General features: G+C 38.4%; 1 protein-coding gene across 15 annotated transcripts in view; it reads left to right on the forward strand.

Moving 5' to 3' along the window:
- Positions 1 to 7,257, forward strand: part of PTPN13 (protein tyrosine phosphatase non-receptor type 13) — a 233,843-nt gene extending 226,586 nt beyond the window's left edge. For all 15 annotated transcript variants that reach the window (XM_032632180.1, XM_032632187.1, XM_032632176.1 and 12 more), the window contains 4 exons: positions 1,309 to 1,646; positions 3,110 to 3,325; positions 4,130 to 4,192; positions 6,543 to 7,257. In XM_032632180.1, the coding sequence (XP_032488071.1) occupies positions 1,309 to 1,646; positions 3,110 to 3,325; positions 4,130 to 4,192; positions 6,543 to 6,638 (713 nt within the window). In that variant the 3' untranslated portion in view covers positions 6,639 to 7,257. The remainder of the gene's footprint in view (positions 1 to 1,308; positions 1,647 to 3,109; positions 3,326 to 4,129; positions 4,193 to 6,542) is intronic.
- Positions 7,258 to 15,380: the final 8,123 nt, after the last annotated feature.

Consider the following 15,380-nt stretch of genomic DNA (forward strand, 5'->3'; position numbering starts at 1 on the left):
CCTTATCTTTGCCAGGAAGTCATAAATTCAAAGATAAATAACATAACCAATAGTGACAAATCATGCAATAAATAATAATACAATTGAATTTTTTCAATCAAGGTGGAAGACAAAATTCATTTTAGAAAACTTCCTTTAAGAATTGAATCTTAGGGCTTCCCTGGTGGCGCAGTGGTTGGGAGTCTGCCTGCCAATGCAGGGTACACGGGTTCGTGCCCCGGTCTGGGAGGATCCCACATGCCGTGGAGCGGCTGGGCCCGTGAGCCATGGCCGCTGAGCCTGCGCGTCCGGAGCCTGTGCTCCGCAATGGGAGAGGCCACAACAGTGAGAGGCCCGTGTACCGCAAAAAAAAAAAGAATTGAATCTTAGACAGGATTTTTAAAATGGAATAGATCATGGTTTGGCATAAAGTAGGTGCTAATTGTTTCAGGCAAAAAAATGGCAGACTAGTATCTCAAAGTAGAATGGGATAAGCCATAAATCCAAAACTACTGAGTAGATTTGTTTCCGTGGATCAAGAGATAGAAGTCAAATAATAGAAGGGCAATTGATGGAGGATTTTGAAATCTATTACTAAATGTCATAATTTGGTAATCACAGAAATAACCAGTTATATTTGAGATTGAAATGACTTCTAATGTATAAGTACATACAGATTAATTCTCTTGGATGAGGTGGTTTATATACACTTTTTACTGGGGGAGCTTGGTTTGAAAATGTATTTTGACTATATGAAGTTACAATGCCTGGAGAATAAAGTGAGCTACCTTTTTATTTATTGAGTTAGTTTATTATTTTGGCTGCTTACTCAAAAGACTATAATTAGATAAGCAAGAATTAATTGTGTCAATTATATTTGTAATAAGTACTTTAATAGTTTCACTGTAATACTAATTTTTGTTTTATGAAATAATTTTTGAAATTTTTATTCATATTAAATTTACCATTGTCATCATTATTACAATAACAATGGAGAAGTAGCAAAGTTGTGTTTCCCTAGTTATTAAGAAGTGCTAAATGCATTCATTAATTTATTAATTTTGATTTTTTCCAAGCAAATCTATGTGAACAATATCTAATTTTTTCCAAAACTGAGCTGACATCTTAAATATACTTATAACATGAGGGAAATGTGCAAAATGATTTGACTGTACTGCAGTTTGAAAATATGCCTTTATTAAAATGTTTTTATGATTTCATCTATGGTTATTAGGAAATTCTAATAATCTTTGACTCACCTTGTCTATAGGGCTCTTGTTTAAAAATGCATGATATAGATGGCTCTGTTTTGTGGTTGGAAATTCACAGACGATGCTACCAGAGTGCCTCTTGGAGATGAAGGTGGATATATCAACGCCAGCTTCATTAAGATACCAGTGGGGAGAGAAGAATTCGTCTACATTGCCTGCCAAGGACCTCTCCCTACAACCGTTGGAGATTTCTGGCAGATGATTTGGGAACAAAAATCCACAGTGATAGCCATGATGACCCAAGAAGTAGAAGGGGAAAAAATCAAATGCCAGCGCTATTGGCCTAATGTCCTAGGCAAAACAACAATGGTCAGCACCAGGCTTCGACTGGCTCTTGTGAGAGTGCAGCAGCTAAAGGGCTTTGTAGTAAGGGCAATGACCCTAGAAGACATTCAGGTACGTGGATTAACTCTTTCCATGATTACGTCAGTGTGTTTCTGAATAAAAGCCAGTGACTTCTTGGGTCCCATTTCAGTGGAACTAATTCCATCTACTATCCTTAATCTAATATAAGCTTAAATGTGACCCTCTTCATGAATTCTGCCAAATAGTCTCCTCCATTATGTACTGTACTAAATGAAAATGATAATACAGGACTTTTACAGGATCAACCATCATCCTTTGCTTTGTGATAGATAGCACAGAATGGCTCAGAAGCTATGTGCTGGAAACATATTTTTCAGGTCAAACCTCTAAGTAGACTCAATAAAACTGTTTTTTAAAACCCTCTAAGTAGCAAATATTCCCCCATAAAGACAATGTATTTGGTAATACAGGAACAATTGTAGCATAAATGTTTGTTATTCACGTAATTCCTATTGCACCCACCTAAGCACTGAATAAATTTAGCTTGAATTAGATAAGTGGGTATACCTTAAGTAAAGCTGCTACTGTTTCCTCACCTCCACACCCCTTCACTTTATTTCTTTCCTCCACCCAGTAATACTCAGTTTAAGTAATGTGTTTCCTATTAGCATTTTAACTTTGTTAAAGAAACAGAATAATTTTACTTTCATAGAAACAAAACTTACTGACTCAGTGTTATTGGTGGCATGTAAACATAGCCTGAGAAATTCCTTCATGATTTTTGATTTGTGGTTTTACAAAGAATTAAAGATTATACTTCCTTATTCATTTACACCAGCCTACCCATTACTTATGCTAGCACAATTGTTCAATATTCCTTAAATGACTTGTTTATTTAATCAACACATGTTTATAGAGCTTAGTTAGGCCCTGTTACGGAATATAGGGATTCAGAAGTTAACAACACAAACAAAAGGAAATCCCTGACCTCATGGACCTTACTTTCTAATGAAAAGATACTGGTGTTGATGATGCTGTGAGAAAAACATCATCACAGGGATATCTGAGGGGAGGGAAGCATTTCAGTTAGAAAGAGCAAGTGCAAAGGCCCTGAGACTGAACTATGCCTAGTGTTTTTAAAGAACCAGAGAGGTCCCTATGGCTGGAGCAAAGTGGCCAGGAGCAAGAGGTTAGGTCTGAGAGGTAGCTGGGCCACATCATGTAGCACTTTTAAGCCACTGCAATGACTGTGGCTTTTATCTAAGGTGAATTTGAAATGGGATCATTAAAAAAAGGTTGCTATTCATATCAAAATGTAAATTTGCTTTTAGGGTTTCCAAAAAGTCGTTTTTACCAGTATTTAAAGTGTGGATCTAGTAACCTCCTTGATAAAGGCCCTCAGTGTGTTGTTTGATGGAGTCTGTCTTTCACTTTTCCTTGTATCTAATCCAATGGCCAAGTCAAAATTTAAAAGGACAAAATAATAATAAGAATTAATTATATGTGAACAACGTAGTATGCCTTTATCTACTTATTCTGTTGTACAATTTCAGACGGGAGAGGTGCGACATATTTCTCATCTGAATTTCACTGCCTGGCCAGACCATGCTACACCTTCTCAGCCAGACGACTTGCTCACTTTTATCTCTTACATGAGACACATTCATAGATCAGGCCCAATCACCACACACTGCAGCGCCGGCATTGGACGTTCAGGGACCCTGATATGCATAGATGTGGTTCTAGGATTAATCAGTCAAGATCTTGAAGTGAGTACTTGGAATTTTTTTTATTTATCAGTTTGTATGAATGACAATTTTTTTACTCCATAGAATTGTATTTTAGTAAACGTTCAAAACTGCATAGGCCATAATCAAGAAGAAATAATACTTCAAACTTATATTTTACTGGGTTTTTTGTTATTGTTACCTATAGGTAGGAAATACTTTTGTTATGCAGATTGATGCTAAATAGTCTATCTTAAACAATTACTCCCAATTTTTAAAATTATTACTAAGTAAACAAAGCTAATAAGAGTATAATCTTACTTAAAACCTAAATTAGTATAAATCACGCTTAGAATGTTAGAATATCTTAGTACACATAATTAAAATCATTACCTCTTGAAGAATTTGCTGAAAACAGTTCTGTCTTGCTCTTCACACTCTCATGATAATTTAAGTAGGACAAATGAAATAGTCTGTTTCTCCCTTGGGAAAATAAAAAGATCAGGAATTTTATTCTGAGCAGCAAAATGTAGGAAAAATACTTTGCCTTTTCTTTTTTTTAATGGAGATATTAGAAAGTCAAATTTCAGAGGGAAGAGCATTTCTGTTGGGGATTTTCAAATAGAATAACCGTCCTAATTCTTAAAAAAATCATAAATAAAATTATCAAATGATGGCAAAGTCAGTTCACCAACTTAATTTTGTCCAGAACAGTTTCTCAAGACTGCTAGAAGGGGAAGGAGATTGGGGTGCAGAAATCTATGTAAGCCACTCCTTAGTGAATCTTTGGGGTTCAAATTCAGTTATCCTTTTTATTTAACATACAGATTCTGTTTCCTTTGGCAGTTTGACATCTCTGATTTAGTGCGATGCATGAGACTACAAAGACATGGAATGGTTCAGACAGAGGTTAGTGTTGGCTGGTGCCTTCTAATGAAGATTTTTGTGAAAATATTTCTAGACTATCTTTTTTAAATGCTGCCTTTTAGTTTAAAAAATGAGGAAATGCAATATCTACAATGAATAGATTACAGAGAATAGGATGGTATATTGGGGGCAAAAATTTGGGGTGGTACAAAATAGCATGTAATTAGTGGCATTCCTTCCCCATTTCCAACCTAAAAAAGAGATAAAAGGTAATCTTCTTGCTACAGAAATTTCCTGAGAGGGAATGGATTCAACAGCATTGACCAGAAGGCAGGAAGGGAGGATGGAGTTGTTTAGCTTGGAGAAGGCACTCTTGGGAAAGTGTTCATTTATCCTCTGTTTTGATCATTTTCATTTCTCTTACCTAAAGACAAAACATGGGTTAAATCACCCACTGACCTACAGACTTGGGTCCTTCCCAGGGACTGCATTACTTAGAGTGTCTGCATAGTTCCATTATCCTTGTTGTTTGTATTGGGAGAGGGATGTGGAAGCTAGTTTCATATATCTATAAATTCATTTATCTCTACCTCTTGAAGAATATAGAAGTTTATTACTATTTTTAAAATTTAAATTTGCCTACTTTCCCTTCATATACCTTTTTAATTCAAATTAAGTCTCCTAAATATTAAGCTGATTCACAGTCATATTTTTCTAGGTAACAAAAACATACTGATCTGTATAAGCAGTTCTTTAGACCCAGGAAGTTCACTTGTTTAACAGATGTTTATTAAGTGCCTACTATATGCCAGGCACTTTTCTAGATGCTTGGAGCGTATCAATGAATAAGATGAAGATCGCTGATGGAATAACAGAGATCTTCTAGTGGATGGTGATGAGGAAGGCAGACAATAAACCCATTAACTGAGTAGACGATATAGGATCTTTGAAATTGATAAGTGCTTTAGAGGGAAAAAGTAGGGTAAAGAGGATGAGTCATGGAAGGTTGGGGTGCTATTTTAAATAGAGTGGCACCACTGAGGATGTAACCCTTGAGCAAAGATTTGAAGGCCGTGAAGCAGGTGGTCACACAGATGTCTGGGGGTAAGAGCCTTTCAGGCAGACAGAACCACCTGCAAGGAGGTCCAAGGTGAGAGTGGGTCTTGTGTGTTCGAGAATAATCATGGCCAGGGTGTCTGAGGTGGAGGCAGCAGGAGGGGAAGTGCAAGAGGAGGTGACGGGGCCAGGACCTGGGCTTTCCTCTGAGTGAGATGGGGCCATCGCAGGACTGTCTGTATAAAGTGACATGATCTGACTCCCATTTTAAAGGACCACTCTGGCTGCTGTGTTAAAACAGGACCAAATTGAATTAGGAAGGAGGGTGCAGGGTTAGAAGCAGGAGGTTGGTTACGTAGCAAGCAGTGGTGGCCCAGATTGGAGTGGTGAGTGTGGATGTAGGGAGAAAAGGGCATTATGTGAAGTGTTTGCTAATGGATTGTTTGTGGCATGAGAGAAAGTCAAGGATAAATGTGTGGAAAATGTGGGCAAATTAAAATTCAGATGGGCAAAAGGAAAAAAAAGGGTTACTTGTATTCTTCTTCTTCAGAGTTGTTAACATTTTAGGCAACATTCCGAACATTCTTTAGTGCACAGTGTGTGTGCGCACATGCACACAGCTGTTTTAAATGAGATTCAACTGTAGTTATTACTGTTACTTTCCACTTAGTATACTGTAAATTTCTCCCATTTATTTTCAGGCTCATTAATTCCTTGCCAAATAACAGGAAAACTCAGATCCCTGCACTATCAACTTAGTAGAGAGTTAATTTCACTGAAAAAGTTAATTTTCAAAAACACATTAATTTTTGAAATCAAAAATATTCTTTTGTTCCAAAATATTTAAAGACAGTTATTTTGTGTAGTTTCTTGGGTATTAATTTCTTGACATTTCAAAACATCAAGACGAGTTCAATAAGTCTAGAGGAAATTTTGTAGGAAATTTATTTTTCCATTATAAAAGCAAATCATAAAAATCACCAAAGCACAAAAAAATAGAAGTGGTCCACCCATCAGAGACAACTTCAGTTAGCACTCACCACCCACCCCCAAGGCTTCTTCCCTCCACATTTTGTCAATCTGGTTTCTGTTTCTTATAATTTTTGTGACAGTGCACAATTCTATGTCCTGCTTCTTACATTCAACCCTATGACATAATTTTTCATGTTTTCAAAAGTACTCAAGCATCACTTCCAGTAGTGGTGAAGTTATATATATATATATGTATATATGTATATATATATATATATATTCACATTATACATCTAAAGTCTTCTCTCCCTCTCTTTTTTTTTTCCTCTTTTCTTTTTTTTTTTTTTTGGGGGGGGTGTTATAGGATCAGTATATTTTCTGCTATCAAGTCATCCTTTATGTCCTGACACGTCTTCAAGCTGAAGAAGAGGAGAAAGAGCAGGCCCAGCCTCTGAAATGACATGACAAGAACAGCCTTCTGGATGTCTGTCCACTTCTCTCCTAACTTCCAGCAGATGCTCCTGCTGTCTATTTAAAATAAAGATCACAGGGCAGTAAGTCCATAAAACATCATTATGCTTATTCTCCTCTACCTTAGAGGGGCATTCTTAATAACAATAAATAATGGTAAATGCTGTATTTTTACAGCTACTTTAACCTGTGATAATTATCAAAGATTTTTTTAACACTAACTGAATAATGCATATCTTAGGGATGATTAAGGCAGCATTTGACTAGAGTTGACATTGTTACAAGGACACACTGAGACTATTTTTAATGCACCAATCTTGTTTATAGCGAAATTATTTTCCAGTATTTTTTAAAAACTAGAGCTATTTTATAGGGGATACTTGAAACCAGTATTTAAGCTTTAAATGACAGTAATATTGGCATAGAGAAAAAGGTAGCAAATGTTTACTATATCAATTTCTAATGTTTACTATCTAGAACTTCCTGTAATATATTTATATACTTTTTCATGAAAATGGACATATCAAATGTTTGTAACTGCATCATGTTATACATCATCTCACTTTGTAAATAAAAATACACATTAAAACATGAACAAGCCAAAAGTGTGTGCAGACAAGTTAAACATTTCCGGTGTGCTTTTTTTTTTTTTTTTGTGGTACGCGGGCCTCTCACTGCTGTGGCCTCTCCCGTTGCGGAGCACAGGCTCCGGACGCGCAGGCTCAGCGGCCATGGCTCACGGGCCTAGCCACTCCGCGGCATGTGGGATCTTCCCGGACCGGGGCACGAACCTGTGTCCCCTGCATCAGCAGGCGGACTCTCAACCACTGCGCCACCAGGGAAGCCCAGTGCGCTATTTTTTAACAACATTCCAGGCCTCTGGGAAGGCAGGAACTTCTGGACCCCAACTTCCATATCCCTACTGGGTGCCGGTTGTGCCAGCCACAGGCCCTGGGAGTGTTGTCAGAACCCCTGGTAGATCTTCTCCAGGCTCTGATGGTGAGGATCAAGTACTGACTAACAGTGGCTAAGAAATTCATTCTCCCTTCCTGCTGCCTTCCTGTGAGCCTGACTGGTACATAAGTCAGAATTTTCAAGTGTTAGTTGTTGTAAAACTCAGACTATCTCATGAAACGAAACAATATCACACTACCTGGGAGGTTTATATTTGATTCTGCCTAAAAGGAAGAGATCAGCTTCAAAGAACCTGCTTCTGATTCTCAGTACTGAATGTATTTCGCTAACTCCTAATTGTGACAGCATTCCTCCACTCAGTCGTGAGTGACGCCATCCCAAGACCCCAGAAACTGCTTGGTTCCTTCTCATCAGATTGACCAATTCTGAGCTAGTTAACTGGAATTTCTGATCTTACCCAAGTGCAACGATTTTCTGGGACCTACTCCTGAAGAGCTGAGGCTATTTAAGGGCAGAAGACAGTGTCAGGAAATGCACAAAACCCCACAGGGATATGTATGACTCCTCGCCGGGTAGCAAGTTTGAATCCTACCTCAGAAGTGGCTCTGAATCTGGCAAGAGAAGTATCACCACCATCACTTCCACTTCAATCAGAACAGTTTCTACAGACTGGTTGTAGCTAAAGATTTGGAAAAAAGGTTTCTATTGCTTTAAAAGATTTTTAGAAACTACTGAGTGAGTTGGAATCATGAGACCTTGTTTTCCTGTCATAAGCACAGGAAACAAGGCCAGGAGGGTCCAGGAGCCAGTACAGCTGGAGGTGATTAGCTACCATGTGAAGTCAACAGAAATAGAGGGGGAAAGCTGGAGAAGGATCCTTTGTCTGGAAAGAATGTAGCTAGGAAATGGAAACTGTGGGAAGAAAATGCGGGTTTCGATTTACAAACCCTGAATGGAAACTTTTTTTTTTAATAAATTTATTTATTTTATTTATTTTTGGCCATGTTAGGTCTTTGTTGCGTGCACGGGCTTCTCATTGCAGTGGCTTCTCTTGTTGTGGAGCACGGGCTCTAGGCACGTGGGCTCCAGTAGTTGTGGCACTCAGGCTCAGTAGTTGTGGCTTGCGGGCTCTAGAGCATAGGCTCAGTAGTTGTGGCACATGGGCTTAGTCGCTCCATGGCATGTGGGATCTTCCTGGACCAGGGCTTGAACCCATGTCCTCTGCATTGGCAGGCGGATTCTTAACCACTGCGCCAACAGGGAAGCCCTGGAAACATAATTACAGTAAAAATGTTACTGCCCTCATCTGGGATGTGGCTCCACTACCATGGAATGAGGTGAGCCATTTGCTAGGGCCACGCTGGTTAGAAAGCATGGCGAAGCCACAGAGCCAGGGTGGCACGTGGAGACACTCCAATAGCCAATGAATGAATAAATACTACTTGGCTCTAACGCACATTAGATAGCTAAGTACTATAAAATATACACCCAAACGTATAATGGCTCATACATAATAGAAGTTTATCTAAGAGATCTGGGCAAGAGAACAGCTCAGCAGGGCAGCTCTCCTCCCTCTGACTGTTAGGAACCCAGACTGATGGAGTTTCTGTAATCAACACATAGCTTCCAAGGTCATCCTGGGAATCGTTTCCATTTCCCCAGCCAGAAACGGGGGAAAGATTAGGGACACCTGTGGGGGATTCTTTGAGCTGGGCAGGCCTGGAAACAAAGCACATCACTGCCATTCATTCTATCAGCAAGGACTGGCCAAATGGTGGCCCTACGCACAAGGAAGCTGGGAAATGAGTTGGCTGAGCAGCTGATTCCCAGTGACAGACAACTCTCTGCTATAGAAGAACCACAAGTCGTGATGGAATCTATTTATAAAACTGAACTAAAGTTGTATATTTTAAAAGAATATCTTAATTTAAAAGAATATCTTAATATAGTCACTGCAAGATTGGATACATCATTTTGTCCCTAAGTTTGGTATATGTCATTAGTAGAAATATTTCTGTATTATGATAAAAAGAAGAGAAATGGCTATTGAGAAAAGGTCAGGTGTTCACATCTGTGGTTCCAAACAGCCTGCTAGATCTCTTGGTTTTAAGTCTGTTTGGGACTTCCCTGGTGGCGCAGTGGTTAAGAATCTGCCTGCCAATGCAGGGGACACAGGTTTGGTCCCTGGAGCAGGAAGATCCCACATGCTGTGGAGCAACTAAGCCCATGTGCCACAACTACTGAGCCTGAACTCTAGAGCCTGTGAGCCACAACTACTGAGCCTGCACGCCACAACTACTACTGAAGCCCATGTGCCCTAGAGCCCATGTACCTCAACTACTGAGCCCACACGGCACAACTACCAAAGCCTGCGCACGCTAGGGCCTGTGTGCCGCAACTACTGAGCCCACAGGCTACAACTACTGAAGCCCGTGTGCCCAGAGCCTGTGCTCCACAACAAGAAAAGCCACCACAATGAGAAACTCGCACACCACAACAAACAGTAGCCCCTGCTTGCCACAACTAGAGAAAACCCACGCACAGCAACAAGGATACAAGACAGCCACAAAAAAAAAAAAAAAAGACAGCCACAAAAAAAAAAATGTCTAGTTATCTAAATGCAATGTGATACATCCAAGAAATGAACAACTCACCAAAGCAGTCTTTCAGTCAGATGTCTTGATGGTGGACAATGTGTTCCCATTTTACATAATTCAGGGTACCTTGTTATGGAGGAGATAAATGTAACAAATATTGCATTGACCTACATAATATTTTAAAGCCAATCTAAATTTTAATATATCAATTTTGAATTACAGTTGACTGCAAGTAAGCAAAAACTAGCCCTACAGACTTACACAAATTAGAGGTTTCTTTCTTTAAGAAAACAAGTTCAGAAGTAGACAATTGCTGGGATTGATTCTACAGTTCGATAATGTCAGATATAGTCCCATTTGTTTATTTCTGCTTTTTTTTTCCTTTCCTGAGGAGACATAGCCAAAACATTATTGCTAAGACCCATGTCAAAGAGCATACCACCTATGTCTTCTTCTAGAATTTTTATCGTTTTAGGTCTTATATTTAAGTCTTTAATCCATTTTGAGTTTATTTTTGTATATGGCATGAGAAATAGTCTAGCTTGATTCTTTTGCATTTAGCTGTCCAGTTTTCCCAACACCATTTATTGAAGAGGCTGTCTTTTTCCCATTGTATATTCTTGCCTCATTTGTTGTAGATTAATGCCACATATGAGTGTGGGATCATTTCTGAGCTCTCTATTCTGTTCCATTATCTATGTCTGTTTTTGTGCTAGTACCATACTGTTTTATTACTGTAGCTTTGTAGAATAGTTTGAAATCAAAGTGTGTGATGCTTTCACCTCTGTTCTTTCTCAATATTGTTTTGGCTATTCAGGTTCTTTTGAGTTTAATACAAATTTTACAATTATTTGTTCTAGCTCAATGAAAAGTCCACTGGTATTTTGATAAGGATTGCCTTTGGGTAGTACAGTCACTAACAATATTAATTTTTCCAATCCATGAGTACAGTATATCTTTCCATTTGTTTGTGTCATCTTCACTTTCTTTCATCAGTATCTTACAGTTTTCTGAGTTAATGGTCTTTTACCTCCTTAGATTTATACCTAAGTTTTTTGTTTTTTTGTTTTTTTGTTTACCGGTACACGGGCCTCTCACTGTTGTGGCCTCTCCCGTTGCGGAGCACAGGCTCTGGACACACAGGCTCAGTGGCCATGGCTCACGGGCCCAGCCACTCCACAGCATGTGGGATCTTCCCAAACCAGGGCACGAACCCGTGTCCCCTGCATCGGCAGGCAGACTCTCAACAACTGTGCCACCAGGAAAGCCCTATACCTAAGTATTTTATTCTTTTTTGATGTGATTGTAAATGGAATTATTTTCTTAATTTCTGCTTCTGATAGTTTGTTGTTGGCATATAGAAACACAACAGATTTCTATATATTAATTTTGTATCCTGTAACTTTACTGAATTCATTGATGAGCTCTAGTTCTAGAAACACCAGTTTTCTGGTGTTGTCTTTAGGATTTTCTATGTATAGTATCATGTTATAGGCAAACAGTGACAGTTTTACTTCTTCCTTTCCAAGTTGGATTTCTTTTATTTCTTTTTCTTGTCTGATTTTTGTGACTAGGACTTCCAATACTATGTTGAATGAAAGTGGCAAGAGTGGGCATCCTTGTCTTGTTCCTGATCTTAGAGGAAATACTTTCAGCTTTTTACCATTGAGAATGATGATAGCCATGTGCTTGTCATATATGGCCTTTATGATGTTGAGGTATGTTCCCTCTATACCCACTTTCTGGAGAGTTTTTATCATAAATGGATGTTAAATTTTGTCAAAAGCTTTTCCTGCATCTATTGAAATGATAATATGATTTTTATTCTTCAGTTTGTTAATGTGGTGTATCACATTGATTGATTTGTGGATATTGAGCCATCCTTGCATCTCTGGAATAAATCCCACTTGATCATGGTGTATGATCCTTTAATGTACTATTGAATTTGGTTGAGGATTTTTGCATTTATGGTCATCCGTAATAGTGGCCTGTAATGTTTGTGTTTGTGTGTGTGTGGAGGGGGTGTATCTTTGTCTGGTTTTAGTACAAGGGGACACTGGCCTTATAGAATAAGTTCAGAAGTGTTCCTTCCTCTGTAATTTTTTGGACGAGTTTGAGAAGGATAGGTGTTAACTCTTCTTCTTTTTTTAAAAAATATTTATTTATTTATTTGGTTGCACCAGGGCTTAGTTGTGGCATGTGGGCTCCTTAGTTGTGGCATACAAACTCTTAGTTGCAGCATACATGTGGGATCTAGTTCTCTGACCAGGGATCGAACCTAGGCCCCCTGCATTGGGAGTGTGGAGTCTTAACCACTGTGCCACCAGGGAAGTCCCTTAACTCTTCTTTACATGTTTAGTAGAACTCACCTGTGAAACTGTCTGGCTCTGGACTTTTGTTTGTTGGGATTTTTAAAATACTGATTCAATTTCATTGATAATTGAGATAATTGGGGCATTCATATTTTCTATTTTTTCCTGATTCAGTCTTGAGATATTGTGCATTTCTAGGGCTTTGTCAGTTTCTTCTAGGTTGTCCATTTTATTGGTGTGTAATTATTCTTAGAAATCTCTTATGATCCTTTTTTTTTTTTTTTTTTTTGTGGTATGCGGGCCCCTCACTGCTGTGGCCTCTCCCGTTGCAGAGCACAGGCTCCAGATGCGCAGGCTCATGGGCCCAGCCGCTCCACAGCATGTGGGATCTTTCCAGACTGGGGCACAAACCCGTGTCCCCTGCATCAGAAGGCGGACTCTCAACCACTGCGCCACCAGGGAAGCCCCTTTTTTTTTTTTTTTTTTCTTTTTTGCCACACTGCACGGCATGTGGGATCTTAGTTCCCCCACCCAGGGATTGAACTCGTGCCCCCTGCAGTGGAAGCGCAGAGTCCTAACCACTCGACTGCCAGGGAATTCCCACTTATGATCCTTTGTATTTCTGTGGTGTTGGTTGTAACTTCTTTTTCATTCCTGATTTGGGCCCTCTTTTTTTCTTGATGAATCTAAAGTTTTATCAATTTTGTTTATTCTTTCAAAGAAATAGCTTTTAGTTTCATTGAACTTTTCTATTTTTTTAAGTCTCTATTTCATTTATATCTGCTCTGATTTTTATTATTTCCTTCCTCCTACTAACTTTGGGTTATGTTGGTCTTTTTTTTTTTTTTCCTTTAGGAATGAGGTTAGGTTGTTTGAGATTTTACTTGGTTACTGAGGTAGGCTTGTATCACCATAAACTTCCCTCTTAGAACTGCTTCTGCTAAAAGATTTTGGATCATTGTGTTATTTTCACTTGTCTCCAGGTATTATTTCATTTCCTCTTTGATTTCTTCAGTGACCCACTGGCTGTTTAGTAGCACATTGTTTAATGTCCACATTTGTAGGTTTTGCAGGTTTTGTTTTTTTTTCTTGTAGTTAATTTCTAGTCTCATAGCAGTGTGGTCAAAAAAGATATTTGATATGATTTCAGTTTTCTTAAATTTACTGAGACTTGTTTTGTGGCCTAGCATTTGATCTATGCTGGAGAATGTTCTGTGTATGTGCCCTTGAAAAGACTGTATTCTGCCTTTGGATGGAATGTTCTATATAAATATCTATTAAGTCCATCTTGTCTAATGCATCATTTAAAGCCAGTGTTTCCTTACTGATGTTCCATCTGGATGATCTATCCATTGAGGTAAGTAAGGTGTTAAAGTCCCCTACTATTATTGTGTAACTGTCAATTTCTCCCTTAATGTTTGTTAATATTTGCTGTAAGTATTTAGGTGCTCCTATGTAGGGTGCATACATAATTACAATTTTTATATCTTCCTGTGGGATGGATCCCTTTATCATTATGTAATGTCCTTCTTTGTCTCTTGTTACAATCTTTGTTTTAAAGTCTATCTTGTCTGATATAAGTATTGGTACCCCAACTTTCTTTTGTTTCTCACCACTCTTATTCAACATAGTTTTCGAAGTTTTAGCCACAGTAATCAGAGAAGAAAAAGAAAAGGAATCCAAATTGGAAAAAAGAAGTAAAGCTGTCACTGTTTGTAGATGACATGATACTATACATAGAGAATCCTAAAGATGCTACCAGAAAACTACTAGAGCTAATCAATGAATTTGGTAAAGTAGCAGGATACAAAATTAATGCACAGAAATTTCTGGCATTCTTATAAACTAATGATGAAAAATGTGAAAGTGAAATTAAGAAAACACTCCCATTTACCACTGCAACAAAAAGAATAAAATATCTAGGAATAAACCTACCTAAGGAGACAAAAGACCTGTATGCAGAAAATTATAAGACACTGATGAAAGAAATTAAAGATGATACAAATAGGTGGAGAGATATACCATGTCCTTGGATTGGAAGAATCAACATTGTGAAAATGACTCTACTACCCAAAGCAATCTACAGATTCAATGCAATCCCTATCAAACTACCACTGGCATTTTTCACAGAACTAAAACAAAAAATTTCACAATTTATACGGAAACACAAAAGACCCCGAATAGCCAAAGCAATCTTGAGAACAAAAAAAGGAGCTGGAAGAATCAGGCTCCCTGACTTCAGACTATACTACAAAGCTACAGTAATGAAGATAGTATGGTACTGGCACAAAAACAGAAAGATAGATCAATGGAACAGGATAGAAAGCTCAGAGATAAACCCACGCACATATGGACACCTTATCTTTGATAAAGGTGGCAGGAATAGTACAGTGGAGAAAGGACAGCCTCTTCAATAAGTGGTGCTGGGAAAACTGGACAGATACATGTAAAAGTATGAGATTAGATCACTCCCTAACACCATACACAAAAATAAGCTCAGAATGGATTAAAGACCTAAATGTAAGGCCAGACACTATCAAACTCTTAGAGGAAAACATAGGCAGAACACTCTATGACATAAATCACAGCAAGATCCTTTCTGACCCACCTCCTAGAGAAATGGAAATAAGAACAAAAACAAACAAATGGGACCTATTGAAACTTCAGAGCCTTTGCACAGCAAAGGAAACCATAAACAAGACCAAAAGACAACCCTCAGAATGGGAGAAAATATTTGCAAATGAAGCAACTGACAAAGGATTAATCTCCAAAATTTACAAGCAGCTCATGCAGCTCAATAACAAAAAAACAAACAACCCAATCCAAAAATGGGCAGAAGACCTAAACAGACATTTCTCCAAAGAAGATATACAGACTGCCAACAAACACATGAAAGAATGCTCAACA

This window comes from Phocoena sinus, chromosome 5, assembly GCF_008692025.1.
Source record: "Phocoena sinus isolate mPhoSin1 chromosome 5, mPhoSin1.pri, whole genome shotgun sequence".
Taxonomy (NCBI): domain Eukaryota; kingdom Metazoa; phylum Chordata; class Mammalia; order Artiodactyla; family Phocoenidae; genus Phocoena; species Phocoena sinus.